The sequence below is a fragment of the Alosa sapidissima genome, chromosome 11 (assembly GCF_018492685.1).
Source record: "Alosa sapidissima isolate fAloSap1 chromosome 11, fAloSap1.pri, whole genome shotgun sequence".
NCBI classification, from domain to species: Eukaryota; Metazoa; Chordata; class Actinopteri; order Clupeiformes; family Clupeidae; genus Alosa; species Alosa sapidissima.
In genome coordinates this window covers 34,869,414-34,885,483 of record NC_055967.1, presented here as the reverse complement: position 1 = coordinate 34,885,483, position 16,070 = coordinate 34,869,414, and the positions used below count along the sequence as shown (strand labels likewise).

General features: G+C 40.1%; 2 protein-coding genes across 2 annotated transcripts; one reads left to right on the top strand and one right to left on the bottom strand.

Moving 5' to 3' along the window:
* Nucleotides 1-3,956: 3,956 nt before the first annotated feature.
* Nucleotides 3,957-7,879, bottom strand: LOC121724408 (E3 ubiquitin-protein ligase TRIM35-like). The gene is given in 7 exon segments (XM_042110962.1): nt 3,957-4,747; nt 5,095-5,213; nt 5,295-5,317; nt 5,412-5,513; nt 5,515-5,646; nt 5,737-5,832; nt 7,279-7,879. Coding segments are annotated over 7 exon segments (1,572 nt in total). The 5' UTR covers nt 7,837-7,879; the 3' UTR covers nt 3,957-4,205.
* Nucleotides 7,880-10,751: 2,872 nt separating this feature from the next.
* LOC121724414 (E3 ubiquitin-protein ligase TRIM35-like) lies at nt 10,752-14,866 on the top strand. Its single transcript, XM_042110973.1, has 6 exons — nt 10,752-11,256; nt 11,429-11,524; nt 11,641-11,871; nt 12,379-12,401; nt 12,506-12,624; nt 13,273-14,866. The coding sequence occupies exons 1-6, from the start codon at nt 10,846-10,848 to the stop codon at nt 13,806-13,808; spliced, it is 1,416 nt and encodes a 471-aa protein (XP_041966907.1). The 5' UTR covers nt 10,752-10,845; the 3' UTR covers nt 13,809-14,866.
* The last annotated feature ends 1,204 nt before the right edge of the window (nt 14,867-16,070 follow it).

Below are 16,070 nucleotides of genomic sequence, written 5' to 3'. Positions count from 1 at the left end.
AAAAGAAAGGTCTTTAAGTAATTTTTATGCTGGTTACACGACCAACATGGCCATTGAAGATATGACCGGTCAAATCTCGATTGAATATTTTAGAATCCCTAAGACTGAATTCAGTGCTGAGCCTATGAGCAGCTGTTTTCTCCCAGCGTTGATTGTCACTGTTTTTTCCCCACAGGGTTTCTTATCCTACTGAGCAACTGTACCAAGGTCAGATCTATTCTAGGGATGTAAGGAATATTTGAAGACATGTTTCCTGCTTTCATGAACTGTATAGAGCTCAAACTTATTCTTGTATTAAGCCTAATGTGGCATGGTTTTGCTTGCAAAGTGTCTGTACTTGGATTTTTGTGAACCATCTAGACATCTTATGTAACCTATTTATAAAACAGATAATATACCAAAAAGAGTGAGAGTGATGTTTAATTTACTTTTACCTTGGTAATGAACTCACATAAGGATATAAAGTAAGGAAAAATCCTCCATAGACAAAGCTGAGGCAGGAATGTTGGAATGATTTCTCCTCTTTTCACCCTCCCAGTGATCCTGATTTGGAATAACTGCGGAGTATGCAGCACAGAACCCGAATCAGGTCCTACTGTAGATGCCATTAGGTTTTGACAGATGGCCAAGACAGAAGAAGTGATCAGAGACATCATTTTTACTGCTGTACGAATACATATATTCATATCTAGGCCCTGAATCTGATACCGTGATACGGTCTATTTGTCCATTCTTCTCTTTCACTAGAAAAGAAAGGGAAACTCAACATGGATATCTATTGCAGGTGAAATATGCACCACAGTGCATAAAAAATAGCACCACTCTTCAAAATTGATTATTGCCCAAATGTGCATCATGTTATATGCCACAGGCAATAAGTTAAGAAAAACATAATCAGTCAAATGCCTATTGTGACCTAAACATCATCTTATAAAGATCCCCTCCACACACTCTTTCTCTCTCTCGCTCTCTCTCTCTCTCTCTCTCTCTCTCTCTCTCTCTTTGTGTAGTTGTTAGAGAGAGAGAGACTGACTTAAAAAAAGACATGTAATATGGCAAAGTCAAAATGAAACATTCAATATCAGAAACCAAGAGAGGGGTGTATGATTTATTCTGTGATTTTGTAAGTGTATATCAAGTACAGTAACAAAGTTGCAGTAAACATGATCAAACCATTGTTCTGATTGTTCTGGCAAAAATCAACATAGTTGACCCTACACATCCATATCATGACTTTGTTTCATTAGTCCAGAGAAATCATAAGATTGCTTCAAAGCAGATGTGGATCAGGAGAGGACAGCCCTGTTGCTTAATCAATGGCTGGGTCACCTGGGTAAGAGTGTGATTGACGGAAGACCCTAAACATCTGATGACCCCAGTAAGCTAAACATCACTGAGGATGTGTCCTAGTGCGATATATATGATCTATATTTTCTATTTTGATTAAATGTAACTGAATTGGTTCCATTTCCAGATTAAGCCTAAAACTACTAAACTGAGGTGTAGCCTACTGGATTAGCCTGGTTTTCACCAAACCCATTCACTTTGTGATATTTCATTAAGATTGCAATTTCACATGTTTCAACCTAGTACTGTAATGCACCATATCAATATATATATTGCTCTCAAACAGTTTGTTGTGTCAATTTTATTAAAGCGATGGTTCGGAGTAATTTCACCCTAGGGTCCTTTGCACCATGACCCCGTGCCAAACACCCTCCCAGAATCTGTTTTCCCTTGGTCGAACCCTGGTCGAGTAGCGCTGTCAGAAACGAATGAGTTTCTGCAGTCGTAATGGTACCAACTTTTATCTCGTAAATTACCCCACTAATAATGCCCTGAATGGTACGAAACTTCTACAGTAGTACAACTATCTTTACTCATAAAACGAGGCATTGAAACGTTTGTAAATACACCAGGAGTTTATTTAAATAACACTTGCCTGATGGATGCTACTATCTGCTACTATACTGCTGCGTCAACGTTACTTCTGTGATATGGGAAAAACCCGTAAAATGCAAGAGAAAATAATCCAAGGAAAACATGTACCGCTATGTACATGGGTGTACATTTCTCCTTGAAGGAATTTGGTCAAACTGAATGAGGATTTAGATCAGGGGTCTCAAACTCAAATGAGCTGGGGGCCAATTCTGCCAACGTCATCTGATTGGAGGGCCGGCTATTTCTGAAAATGCAATGTTCTTTTTTTCAAATACCACACAAAACTGCAAACAGAAAGTGCAAGTGTTTTTATCTAGTTTTAGACACCTGTACTAGCAACCTTAGCTTATAAATAAAATAATGATAAAATAAATATTAATACAAATTATAAAATAAATGAAAAACGTAAAAAACAGGTATGTGTGTGTGTTTCACACCAAATAAAAATATTTCCTCTCATAACTTTTTTAAACCTGGCAAACTAGGCATCAGGGTTAAGAAAGCAACACCATTGGATTTTTATATCAAAATTTAAAAGGCCATGGCTTGAAAGTGGTCAGAGATAAAGTTATACTGTAAATGTAAAAATCTTTGAGCAAAACAAAAGTTTATGAAGGGGGTAAATTTACCCATCTAATTTGTCACTGGATGGCAAGCACCTCAAATTATGCACCTTTCAGTAAATACTGGATGAACATATGTAAGCAGGTTTACTTTCCTTTTTTCATATTACCCACATAACAAATTAACAGAAAAACACCTAAGATGTATACCAACACCTAAGATGTTGAGGTTTAGTAATAGATTACTACAATATAGGCCTACAATAAAGTATTCTGGTCAAACAGTTCCTATCGCGGGTAATCTGCAGTACCCAGAAGTTCGCATCATATTGCGGGTGACTTTGTAGTTCTTTAGAGCCCTATTTCTACTAGCCCTGCTGTCTGTACCACATCCATTACGGACACTATCATCACGATTACCACTGCAACCTCCAAGCTATGTTGGGCAGAGGGTCGAAACAAGCATGGTATGCTTAGTGGACACCGTTGTATACACGCACCTCCATTCACAGACGCACCGTGACTATCACTGTCATAGACGATCGATCATAATCTCCAAAAGGATATTCTCCTTCAGAATTAGAATAGGTGAATAAGCTTACCTAAGACTAAGACATCACACGTGAACGTTTTTCAACATTTGGTGTAGGCCTGGCTATTTCTGCTTAATTTCTGCTTCAATTTCTGCAACACTATGGCCTGCATCGCTTCCGCGTCATTACAAATGCACGTCTTTGTGTTTCTCGCGTGTAATACAAGTATTTCCTGAAAACTTTGCGCAGCGATTTTGGGTTTGAATCAAGCTCTGGATGTCTTGCACATAGTGGAGCAGAGTAGGCCTACAAATGAGATTTGTCCCCGTACCTGGATCTATCGTCTATTTTAATCATCGTTGTTTGTCGCAATTAATAGCCTCAAGGGCCGGATTACATTATTATTTTGTCATACGTCGCGGGCCGGAATTGGGCAGGACGCGGGCCGGATTTGGCCCGCGGGCCGGGTGTTTGAGACCCCTGATTTAGATGAACACAGTGTTGTGGTGTGGGCCACTGTAACGTCCTGGCTCAAGGACGAGACAAAACACAAGGGCACACACCACACCACGAGTAAATTTGCAATAATTTATTTAAAGCGTTTAACAACAAACAAAAGATCATTAGGAAAAACCCTGAATATGTCAATAGTCAGTGGGCGCATGTACTGTATGGATGCATTGAGTAAATGTAGTAGTGCTAAAATAAAGAAAAAAAACAAGTACCCAAAACCCAGACTCAGGTCTGCCGGTGCCACCAACAACCCTACGCCCGCTCTTCTCCCACAAAGCATCAGAATGCCATTTTAAAGACCCTGAACACCAGGTGTGCTAATCAATTAAACAATGATTGAAGAGCAGGCCAATCTGACGAGGACGCCACAAGCTGACGATGACGCCATGTACTCGTCACAGCCACTAAAACAGCGACTGTTCTGTGTGGATGAAGACAGGTCCATATAAGCAATGGAGCAACCGGCTGAAGTTACTTTTAGTAGCGGTGGCATGGCTGGATGTAAAGTTTACGCTTGGCCATTGCTTAGTTAAATAGTCCAGTCTCCAGAATGAGAAAAATCATCACAAAGTATATGAAAGTACAGCTGCTAGCATCCTACCAAGTACAGATTGTTAAACAAGATTCAATGAAGCTTTGCACATTGAACACTAATTCAAAGATTTTTCACTTTTAGGGATACCTTAAAAGGGCAGATCTGAAGACTCTCTTCACTTGTATCATCACTCCCAGTACCAAAATATGGAAACAACTTGTCCTTGAAAGTGTCCTTGTAAGTGTAAATGTGAGACATGTCACTGGGGTCGTAGAAGGACACCTCGCCTCTCTCATAGTCCAGCTGCACTCTGACCCTCTGAGGTTTAGTCTCCAGGGAGAGGGTCTTAGAACCTGCTTTATATTTATCAGAACTCTTCTTTACAGTCCAGAACCCATATGATGGACCTAAGGATGTCTCTCCCTTCCTCTCCACCGTCTCCTTGGCTACACCCAAAGTCCACTTCCTCCTGTCCCCCACCTGCACCTCCCAGCAGTGCTTTCCTGAGGTGAAGCCCTCAGAGCCCAGCACATCATTATACTTCATAAATCGCTCTGGGTTGCCCGGCAGCTGATGTTTGGTGTCCATGTTTTTTACACTTGTCAGGTCATCAGAAAGAAAGTGGTAGCGATTTGCGGTACTGGCGTCCAGGATTACAGGGTCTGTAAAAAATAGAATTCAGTATTGATTAATGAGTATTAGCTTTGTTTGAATTTAAGCAGCATTTATGGCTATATTTATGTATAAAGAATTGAGAAGTCAAAAACATAACCTTATCTAATCTTTGAGTCTCACTTAGCACATTTACTTAGTTAAGTTAAACCATGAGTGAGTGATATCAAAATGGTAATTTCTTCACATCTGTTGTTATAGGCCATTTTGAACGTTTTGAACTAAAAATACACCTTTAACAACTGTATTCAACAAAATTACTGAAATTGCTGCCACCAGACCATTTCTGCACACTCATACTGAGGTCCTAAAGATCATTCCTGCTACAAGTACTTACAGTATTCTACACTCTCCACCATCTTCTCACAGACTCTGTACTTGAGGTTGCCCAGGTGCTGGGCTACATCTATCAGAGCCCCTGATAGCAGCGGTGGGTCCCGTAGTGTGCACTGGGCTCTGCAATCACACAGAACTCAGTCAACAAACAGAACAACTGACAGCAGAGAAGAAGAGTCATGAGGAGTCATGATGACTTACCTGCTCTTTGTGCCCTGGTATCCCTACAGTATAAAACACAAATATTGATCAAAAGAATATAGTATACTGCATATGAGTAGAGTAGGTGATTGCATCATTATATGGATAAACAATGACCTTGAGAAAGGGCACGCTGTCCTGCTTCAGGTCATTATCCACATGCTGAATTGAGTCCTTTAAAGTCTGAATCTGCTCCTGAAGGGTCTTTATTTCTCTCATCTCCAATCATCTCCCCCTTCTGCTCCTCTTCCTCCCTCAGTGCAGTCAGTCTGGCCTCCTCTTCCTCTCTCAGGAACTGATGGAGCTGCTCAAATACCTCCTTTATGCTTCTCTCTGTAGCAGCTAGCTGGCTCTGGAAACAGTGATAAACATATTTATGAATGTAATGTTAGAAAGCAATAGATTTTAAGTGTTTATGAGTGTAAATGTGTAAAATACTTACTTTTGTATGCTGCACCATGTCCTTATGAACCTTTTCAGTATCTGTGTATTTTTTCAGACTTTTCTGCATTTTCTCCAAGTCTGACTTCAGTTTCCCCTGACACAAAAATAAATGCTTTGATAATTAATACTCTATTTGTATTTGTTGTGAGGTTTCTCTTCCACATTAAAACAACAGAAATTGTGTAGGTGTCATTCAATGTCTCAAACATACATACCATGCTATATGTTGGTTGCAACACAGCATTTAATGTATTTGTACCACTAGGCACACACAAGTTTACAGTGAAAGAGTAATTATCAATATCAATAATTACCAGTATTATCAATAACTCAAATAGGTAACAAATAACAAAGTATATATTACTTTTGTGCACTTATTGTAGGAGCCATTCATTCAGTTATTTCGGATTATAATTAGAGCTCCTGAATTAATTCAATTGTCCCATTATGTTTTGTGTTAGTGTGTTTCACTACTGCCTGAGTCTCCCTCTATAGGAAGCGGGAGACTTACCTATTTAAGGTGATGCAGCAACACGGGCCAGGTGGGCGGTGCAGGCGAAACAGTCATTGACCGTGTCACCGTTTAATCAACGTGATTACTGAGCCCGCCAACTAAACTTGAATGGAACTTGGAACTTTGATCTGTACTGCAGACTCTTTCTTTAAGTTTGCAGTTTATGTTTATTTCATTTTGTTAATAAATCCACTCATCAAGAAGAAAGCAATAACTCTCACAATCTTCATTTAAAACACGTGTCAGACTACAGCACCAGTCTACTCCAAGGAAGTGAACACAAATAGGGAAAGTTTGACGGATGAGAAAAACTAAAAACGTAACCTGTTTTTATCTCTGCTTCCAGGGTTCCTACACATTTTTCATTTCAAAATTCCATACTTTTTCCATACTCAAATTTCAAAACTTTGCAGCAGATTTTTCTGCCTACATTTGACATCACAATAAAAAGGCCCTAACTTAAATCACGGGCAAAGTTTACTGTCTAACTACAGCTCATTTTATGCACAAACATAAGTGGGTCAACCCAACGCTCTCACAGGCCACACAATAGCTGTAGTTCATGCATGAGACACTTCCTTCACTGACTTTGTATTTCGCCCATTTAAATTAGGGGCTCTAAATGTTTATTACCTAAATAAATGATATAATGATATTTCGTTGCAGAATATTGCAGCTGTAAAACCTTGAGCTACAAATGTCGCCATTTGAAATCTTTATCCAACCAGGCTCTATATATAGTATTAACTTACAGCCCTCAGAAAACTTGCAGCTCTGTACTGGAATGTGCTTTCAAACTATTTTCCTTTTCTTTTTTAATTCTCCATATGTATGAAACATCCAATAGATCACTGATATAGCAGAGGCCTCAGAACTCACTTCAGACATATATTTATTTTATATGTCACAACATGCAAACATGTTCGTTGATCATTGTTCAACGTTCAGTTCACTCCTTTTACTCACATGTGATCTTTACCACATTCCTAATGTTGTCTTATTTATTAACCCTTTTAGCTGTCTTACCTTCATGTCCTGTACGGCCTCCTCTAAGGGTATAACTGTGTGTGTAGCATGCTGTGTGGGGTTTTGGCAGTCGTCACACACAGCCCTGTCTTCATCCACACAGAACCATATTGGTGTTCTGGTGTGTTTACTGCACACCACCTCCTTCCCCTCGTCTGGGTTTTTATCCAGTTTAAGGCGTCCAGTGAAGGAGTCCACCAGTTCCTTCAAGGAGAAATTAATCAACGGATCCTCCATTGATGACTTTCTATTACAGACAGGACAGTTCTTATTCTTTGCTTTTCCCCAGAATTTAGAAAGACATGTCTGACAAAAGCTGTGATTACAGTGAAGAGAGACAGGGTCCTTAAATGTCTCAGAGCAAATATAACAGCACAGATCCTTCTGGAAAACCTGCTGTTTCTCAGCCATCTTCACACCCTGGAATGGCGTCTGTCTGCCTGTTTGGCAACTCTTGTCATCAGAGTTTTCTTCGTGCTTCAAGACTGAAAGTGAAAATTTAACATGATGACCTGCTTCTTGAATGCCATGATTATTTTCTTTCATATTCTCAGTCATATCATATCATGAATGACATTTTGATATGGGTTCACAAGTCAATTACATTTCCAGATATTTGTTTTTTTTTCACCAAACTTGTAACATACTAAATGACTCATGTTGGCTTATAGTGTGTTGTCATTTTACCCATATATTTTATTTATACTTCCACATTTTCTTCTAAATTTTGTTTCATTATTATAATTTCATCACCATCATGATCATGAATATCATGATACAGTATGGGTTACATTTTATCATCACATCAACTTTACTTTGCTCTTTGTGGTTAGCACCATTCATCTCACTTGCTGGCAGTCACTAAACTCTGAGCAAGATCCTCCTAACCACTTTGTCCCTCAGGCTACAAGACTTATCACCCAGCATTGCTTGAAACTGGTTATACACTTATATTATAAACTTATGTTGAGAGACTTTGTGCAATGACATAACAATGACAGCTTTGTTACGTAGGACTAGATGTTGACATAGGCTACTGACGAAGGCCATATGACCGAAACGTGTGTTCGTTGACCCCTGTTGCTAATGGAATAAAAGCAAGAAAGACAGATCTTTGTAGTGCGACCATTCTGTGATTTACATGATATGTTAGACACAGTGGGAAGGTCAAGTGAGTGATGGCGCCTTTCTGGATTATCAAGTGGGTGCCCTCCTTCCTCAACGTTATTCTGATAGGCCCACAACCTCTCCAGAGCGTTCAGCAGTGAATCCTAGCATCCCGGACTCACCCCCTAGACACCACCCACAGTTGAGGCCCAGGTGGAGTCCTTTCTCTTCATCCAAAACCACTGAATGCCCTTTTCAGAAGTTCTGGAGACATCTTTCAGTGCTTGCGAGTGGGCCTTTCCTCACTCTCCCATCTCCCGGAGTAGCCTTAATGTAGCTATAAAATCTCGACTGGATGGATCTCTACTTTCCAGCCACATGGTTGTGCGTCGGCTGCAATCTCGACATACCTCAGCTTCTTGCACTCAACCAGCTATGCTTTTGTTTCATGTTGAAGAAACAAGGTGATGTTATATGGGACATTCAACATTTTGTTGCTGCCATAGCACTTTGACATCCTATGTGCCTGTGACATCTGTTGGCAACAATGTTTTTTGTTGAGTGACACGAAGGACTATAAATTGGCCTTTAGACAGCGATAGCGCATTATGAGTTGAGTTTGAGTTGAGATGAGTTTGACCTGTTATTTTAAAGTAAAAAATACATATTGTTACTTTACACCTAAGAAAGCTAAGGATACACTGTAGAGTCTGCTCTTTTTTTCTGAAAAAAAAAACCCACAAATGATTTGGCAACAGCAACTCCCACGAGAAGAAGGCCCAACCTACTGTAGACTGCAGTACCTGACAGAACATCTGAGCCAGGCAGTGTAGATCAGATCAGATCTTGGGAATGTTACCCAATTATTTTATTCTCATTCTCATCAGTGAGAAAGGAGATTATAAAGTAACAAAAGAAAAAACAGTTTATTTAAGCAGATTTTATTCTAAAAATAGAAAATTGATTCTGAGATAAAGCATGCTGCTTAATAACCACTGTTTAGGACTGTTGTGATGGCAAAATGCTTAATATAGCTTCAGCCCTCTGCAATCAATCTCTGTCAGTCCAACAGCTGAACCCCTGTGGAGTAAATGAGACCTCCGAAACACAATCTTCTTTCTGTACATTCTTGAGACCTCCAGTTGCCTCCTGTGTCGCAAATATCTCCAGAAACAAGCCCAGAGTCTGGCCCATATATTACACTGAAACACAATAGTCATCTCAACACAAGTCATCTCAAGATCAATCCACAGCTGTTTCATATCCCATAACCTGATAACTATCTCCATTAGTTTCATGTATGGGATGGGCTAGGCTTCTTCAGCCTATCACGATGGACTCTTCGGGGGTTGTATGGGAAGTGATATGTCTTAGGGTCTAACACGAGACAGACCTCAATACATTGAGACCACCCTTTTGCAACTTTTGCAAAGGACAACAGTTGGACTACCACTGATCAGCAAGATTTGTTTTCTATAATAGGTATGCAATATCTCTTTATCTATCTCTTCTGATCGTATGTAAATGGCGGTATATTATAAGGCTGTCTATAATTTGGTGGTTGAGGGATATTCTCTATGATGTTGTAATAAATTGGACAGGGGTTGAAATTCAGACTGGTTCATTAATATCATCTGCTCTAAGCACACAGAACATTACAAACTGATCATCGTGCTGATTTATGTGCAGGAGACAGTTATACCATGCTGTCAGTCAGTTCTAACACAGCCGCAAAACAATTTATTATGCTACCCTTCCAATAGTCATTATTTCCAGGCCACACATATCCTGTATCAAAATATGTTGAGGAGTATTTCAAAATGATTTATGAACTCAGTCGGTATGATAAAGTGCCTTCATTTTCAAAGAGATTATTTATGACTTGCCCCTGACTATCTGTCCAGCGGACACGAAGCACAAGAGTGGTTAAATGCTGCAGATGATACTTGAGCTGTGGACACACTTGGCAGAATCTCACACTCTTAGAGGTCACATGTGTATGCTGCACTTTAACACACGTCTACTCTGACATAGCACATGCAATGTATACTTGCATTTCTTTATTTCAAGAATATTAAAAGAATAATGTTATATATACTTGCATTTTGTTATTTTGTGAATATCAAAAAATAGTGTTTATTATTCTGCTGTGATCAAGGCTGAAACTCTTTCAGGTGGTGTATTCAACTATTTATTATATTTATCTTTGTCAGTTTTATAGAATTATCAAATGCTATCTTTGAGGTGCTGTATTCAAATGGTTATTTATTTTACTTGTCTTTGTCAGCTTTATTGAATCATTGGATACTGTGCAAATCCTTCACTTAAAACTCGGCGTCGTACACATTTGAAAGTTGAAAGATTTGCTGGACCAACATTTCAGCACTGACACCAACATACGCCTTTTGATCTGGAACATTAAAAGGATACAAAGTATAGGAGGACCGCACTGCTGCAGCTATGGCAGGTGACTCAGAGGTTCTGGAGTATTTTCTTTCATGCCAAATCTGCTCCTCCACCTTCACTGACCCTGTGTCCCTGGAATGCAATCACAGCTTTTGTAAGATGTGTTTGTGTACGTTCTGGGACCAGGACGACAACAGAAGATGCCCAGTCTGTGAAAGGTCGGCCTCCAATGACATGCCACAGGTCAATTTGACCTTGAAGGGCCTCGCGGATGTATTTGCTGGGAGGATTCAAGAAAACGGCAATGCGGAGACGAAGCAGGAAGTGTTGTGCAGTGTGCACACGGTGAAACCGACGTGGTTTTGCATAAGTGAGGACAAACTGGTTTGTGAGGGGTGTGAGAGTATCACTGCCCACGCGGGACACAAGCTCAAGCTTCTTCAAGAGATTGTAGAGGATTTGAAGGTAAGAAGGTAGCCTACAACTTTCTCATAATAGCGCAAAATAAACACATAGTCACTGTCACCTGTGGACCTGTGTCCTCATAATGTAATACAATTTAAAATAATAAAAGTTTTACTAAATGTACAGGTATAAGAAGTAGTGGATGAATTGTCATTCTTATTTTCCTACACAGCAAACTATTACTCTGGACCTGATCCCATTGAAGAAGCAGGCGCGAGAAAGCAAAGATGTTGAGGACACGTATGTGCATATGGAAAAGCACTTGACGGTGAGTTCTGCAACTGCCCAAACTGCCCGCTACCCAAATGTGGGGAAGTAAACACTCTCTCAGTGCCATCAGTGTTTTGGGAGCTGTTACATATTATGCAGTTGTTATATTCACAGACCCAGCGTGCACGGGTTGAGAAGAAGATCAAGGAAGAGTTTGAGCAGCTTCATCAGTTCCTGAGAGAGGAAGAGGAGGCCAGGCTGACTGCAGTGAGGGAGGAGGCCGAGAGGAAGATGATGATCATTGAAAGAGAGCTGAAGATCATCCGGGGACAGATCCATGCTCAGACAAAGGCTATCTGCCGTGTGGAAGTTGACCTGAAACAAGATAACGCGTCATTTTATCAGGTAAGCAATCCAGTACAATAGCATTTGGCTCCAGCATAATTTAACCTTTATTTTGCCAGGAAGGTCCCATTGAGACACCATATCTCAAGGTGGCAGCTTCCTTTAAGAAAGACAGTGAATGGACAACATGGGACATAGACACAGTCCAGAGGCACCAATAACACACTGATACACAGAGACAACAAAGACTAAGGAGAGCTAAAAGAATAATTAAAAAATAAATTATGGAAAATAAATATAGAATATATAAATCCTCATATGCACCCATTCTGTAGCTTGCTGCGGTCTTACCTCTGGCAAGAGTGTACTAGGACATGGCTAAGCCATTCACGAGTCTAAATACCATATGTAGCGATCAAAGCCATAGCACAGCTGAAAAGACATAGCTTCATGTAAGAAAAAAAAAAACGATTCCAGCGCAGTCGATTCCAGTCCATTTTATACCCCAAATGGCTCACTGCAAAGCAAAAAAAAAATTACTGAATGCATTTCCCTGTTCATTTCTAGGACTACAGTCGTACCAAGGCAAGGTGAGCATTTATTTATTTATTTATTTATCTATTAATTTTACTTCTTTTTGGATGTCTGCATATGACATAGTTTGAGTTTGACTGAGTTTTGTGTTTGATTGCAGAGTCCAGTGCAAACTGCAGGACCCATATGTGTTCTCTGGGGCTATGCTAGATGTCGCCGAACACCTGGGAAACCTCAAGTTCAACGTCGGGAAGAAGATTGTAGAGACGATGGATTACTGTGAGTGGATTAGTGCAGTGTGGTGAGGAAAGTGATTAATAGGTGATATGCTGCATAGGGACAACAGCTCTGAGAACTTCCGAAGCATTTGAAAAGTCTGTGACTGCTATAACCCCTTCTTCATTTGCTATGATTTGGACGTATACAGTACGTATACAGTAAGTCTCTGTTTGCTGAGGGCTGTGACTTTACATTTAAGATGCTCCCACCACTTTGAGTCTGCTTTCAAATGTGATACAGATTCATGATTGTGTCTGTATTTGAAGGATGGAACAATATAGTGCTTCCAAAACTGTGTGCTTCTGAATAAAGATATTTAACCATTTGCATTAAGGGTATTATGGAAATCCTAATGGAGGAGTAAAGGCCTTCTTTAGTGAGCATGAGGTTTTTGCACTCTGTAGTCCTGCACATTTGTAGAGTCCTAAGAATGGGCCTTTTGATGACCCTCATGATGCCTACACCTAGTTTAGAATATATTAGGATCTTTTGCCCAGATTTTCTTCATTTCATAAATCAACTATAAATAGTGGAAAAGCTAAAAGTTGACACAACACTCTAATACTAATATATTTATACTTAATTGACACAACACACTAATGCTAATATATTTCTAGTTATTTCTATACATGTATCTGTTATTTCCAGACCCGGTGATCCTTGACCCCAACACAGCAGATGGCTGGCTCAGTGTGTCTGAGGACATGACGACAGTGACGGAGATAAGAACCAAACAGGATGTTCCAGACAACCCAGAGCGCTTCACAAAGTACATCTACGTACTGGGCTCGGAGGGCTACGACTCAGGCGAACACTGCTGGGAAGTGCAGGTGGGGGACAGAGACCGCTGGAGTCTGGGTGTGGCCAACGAGTCCATCGAAAGGAAGGAGGAGACGTTCCTGGAGCCAAAGTTTGGATTCTGGACAATCTGGATGGATGAGTGTAAGTGCACTGTAGGCGGCATACACATTGAGCTGGAGAAGAGACCGGAAAGGATCAGAATCCAACTGGATTATGGGAAAGGACTGCTGTCCTTCTACGACGCCGATGACATGACACATATTCACACATACAAACCCACTTTCACAGAGAAGATCTACCCATTCTTTAGCACAGAGACAGATGAAAGTACGACAGGCATCCAGATAAGCCCATTCAAAATGTCCTTGATTGCAACCCCATAGTTGCAAAGCATGCTGAGGTGTCTAAAGGCACTAATTACTTTCTATCAGTAATACTGTGGTTTGCAGGATTGTGTGTTTACTGTGTTGCCTGTCTATCTGTCTATCTGTCTGTCTGTCTGTCTGTCTGTCTGTCTGTCAGTCCATAACCTGTACAATTCCCAGGTCACTCTACCTGAGTTTGGCAACAAATATGAAGTTTAACTACTAACCTCAAAATAATAATATTTGCTGAGCTGGCACAAGGTAATGGAGTCAGGCTCATTAAGTACAGTATTACTGACAAGGCCCTGAGTCTCCTACTCTTCACTGGCCTGTTAGTGCCCCTTACAGGCTGAGTTACACACACACACCCAACGCACTGCACACCAAAGGTAATATGGCATACAGATACACTAACACTGGTGGGCTAAACTAAGATACACACTGACCAAATGGTTACATTTACACACAGTAACAGTGCCGAGTGCAGATGCAGAATTCCGTTAATCCAGAGTGATACAGCACTGTGGGGTGAAAATATTTACATTCTGGTCATTCACAGCACACAGTAGCCTATACAATCCTCTTGTACACAACAATACCTGTAATTCATTCACTTACACAGCATATAGTTATATGATTTACCCATGGCGGTATCTAAGGAAGCACAGGATAGGTGCCTTTTTTCGGTATCAGACATGCATATACAGGTTCAGGATTTATGCCTTACTTAGCACAGGGGGCCTACCTAAAATAGACAACAGAATAGGGGGTCCCAGAAAGCGCTCGTGTGACTCAGATTTCGCCATGTAAGGGTAATTTGAGCCTTCCGAGTCAACATGGTTACTAACACTTACTAATGCTAACTAATCCTAACAGTTACTAATTATCGCCTTTACCATATTTAACATGCATATTTATATCATTCTTAATTATGTTATGTCACATTCTGTGATGTTAATGACATACATTTCTTCATGATAATATACTTTTTTTTTACTTCTTTGTCTACTGTCCTGACACTTGATGATGGATTGCCAAGTCACAATAGTAGACCTCTGAATTGAATGACATTGTTATTGAAACAATCCAGTTTATCTATTTATCATTTTCAGTATAGAAACCCAATATGGTATAATAAAGGAGAAGAGATTTGAAATGGATGCTCTGTGGAACAGGGAGCCAGTTTATGTTCTGAAGGACTGCTAGGTTGATGTGGTCACAGGAATGGCAATGAGTGGGCAGCGGACCTGCAGCAGATGTGTAGCCTGCTGGAGTTTATTTAGGACATTATAATATGTACCATAACGATGTTGCTGTAGTTACACCTAAATAAGAAGGGCTAAGGTGGATCACAAGCTTATTCTACCCCCAAGGGGAAAATGCTTACACATTGTTAATCTACATACATTACATCATAAACACAAATAATTTGTATATAAAAAAGTGACGAACTATCCCTGATATTGAGATTTGAAATTTAGGGTCACATGACACTATCTACTGTGTGTGTCATGGCACTGTCTGTGATTAACAAGACTGCAAAATGTATCCAGTGTGTCATCTTACCCTGCTGCTCCCTATAGGGATCTATGGATCGCTATATATAGCCTAGTATAGCCTATGTGGACTGGAATGAAAATACATTTTAACTTAATTATGTTATGGTTACATTATAGTGGAAAATAATATACTAGATGCATGCATTTGCAGAGTCACTCACCACCAGACCAGAATCCACTACAGCACTTTGGCAACCTGAGAGGTCTTGAGGTTTGGAATAAATGCTTTATTTGAGGGAATTGCTGGCACGCTGCAAATCACAGTGATGCAGGCGCTCTGTAGGTTACACCCCGGGCACGCTGGTGGTTGGCAGCCTAGCGAGAGATGGGTGGGGTGGGGCCCCTTAGAGATATGGGAATTAAACTTTTTTAGAAAGTTCGCTCTCTTTTTCTCTGGGGCAGTTATGAAGCGCTGTTAATTCATTAATGTATGTCATATGCGTGTCCTTTAGAAATAAATCAAGATATTGGCATAAGTGTAAGACATTTTTTACAGGTTGATTGTCGCCAGGGGACATACGATATAATTATAGATAGACAGATAGATAGATAGATACTTTATTGCCACACAACAATGTACAACAAAGAATATACATAAATGTTCCTATCAGTTTAGTTGTGTTCAGGACTCTTACTGCTGAAGGGAAGAAGCTATTTTTGAAGCGTGTGATTTCTGTTCTTATACATCTGTAACATCTTCCAGAGGGGAGAAGCTAGAAAA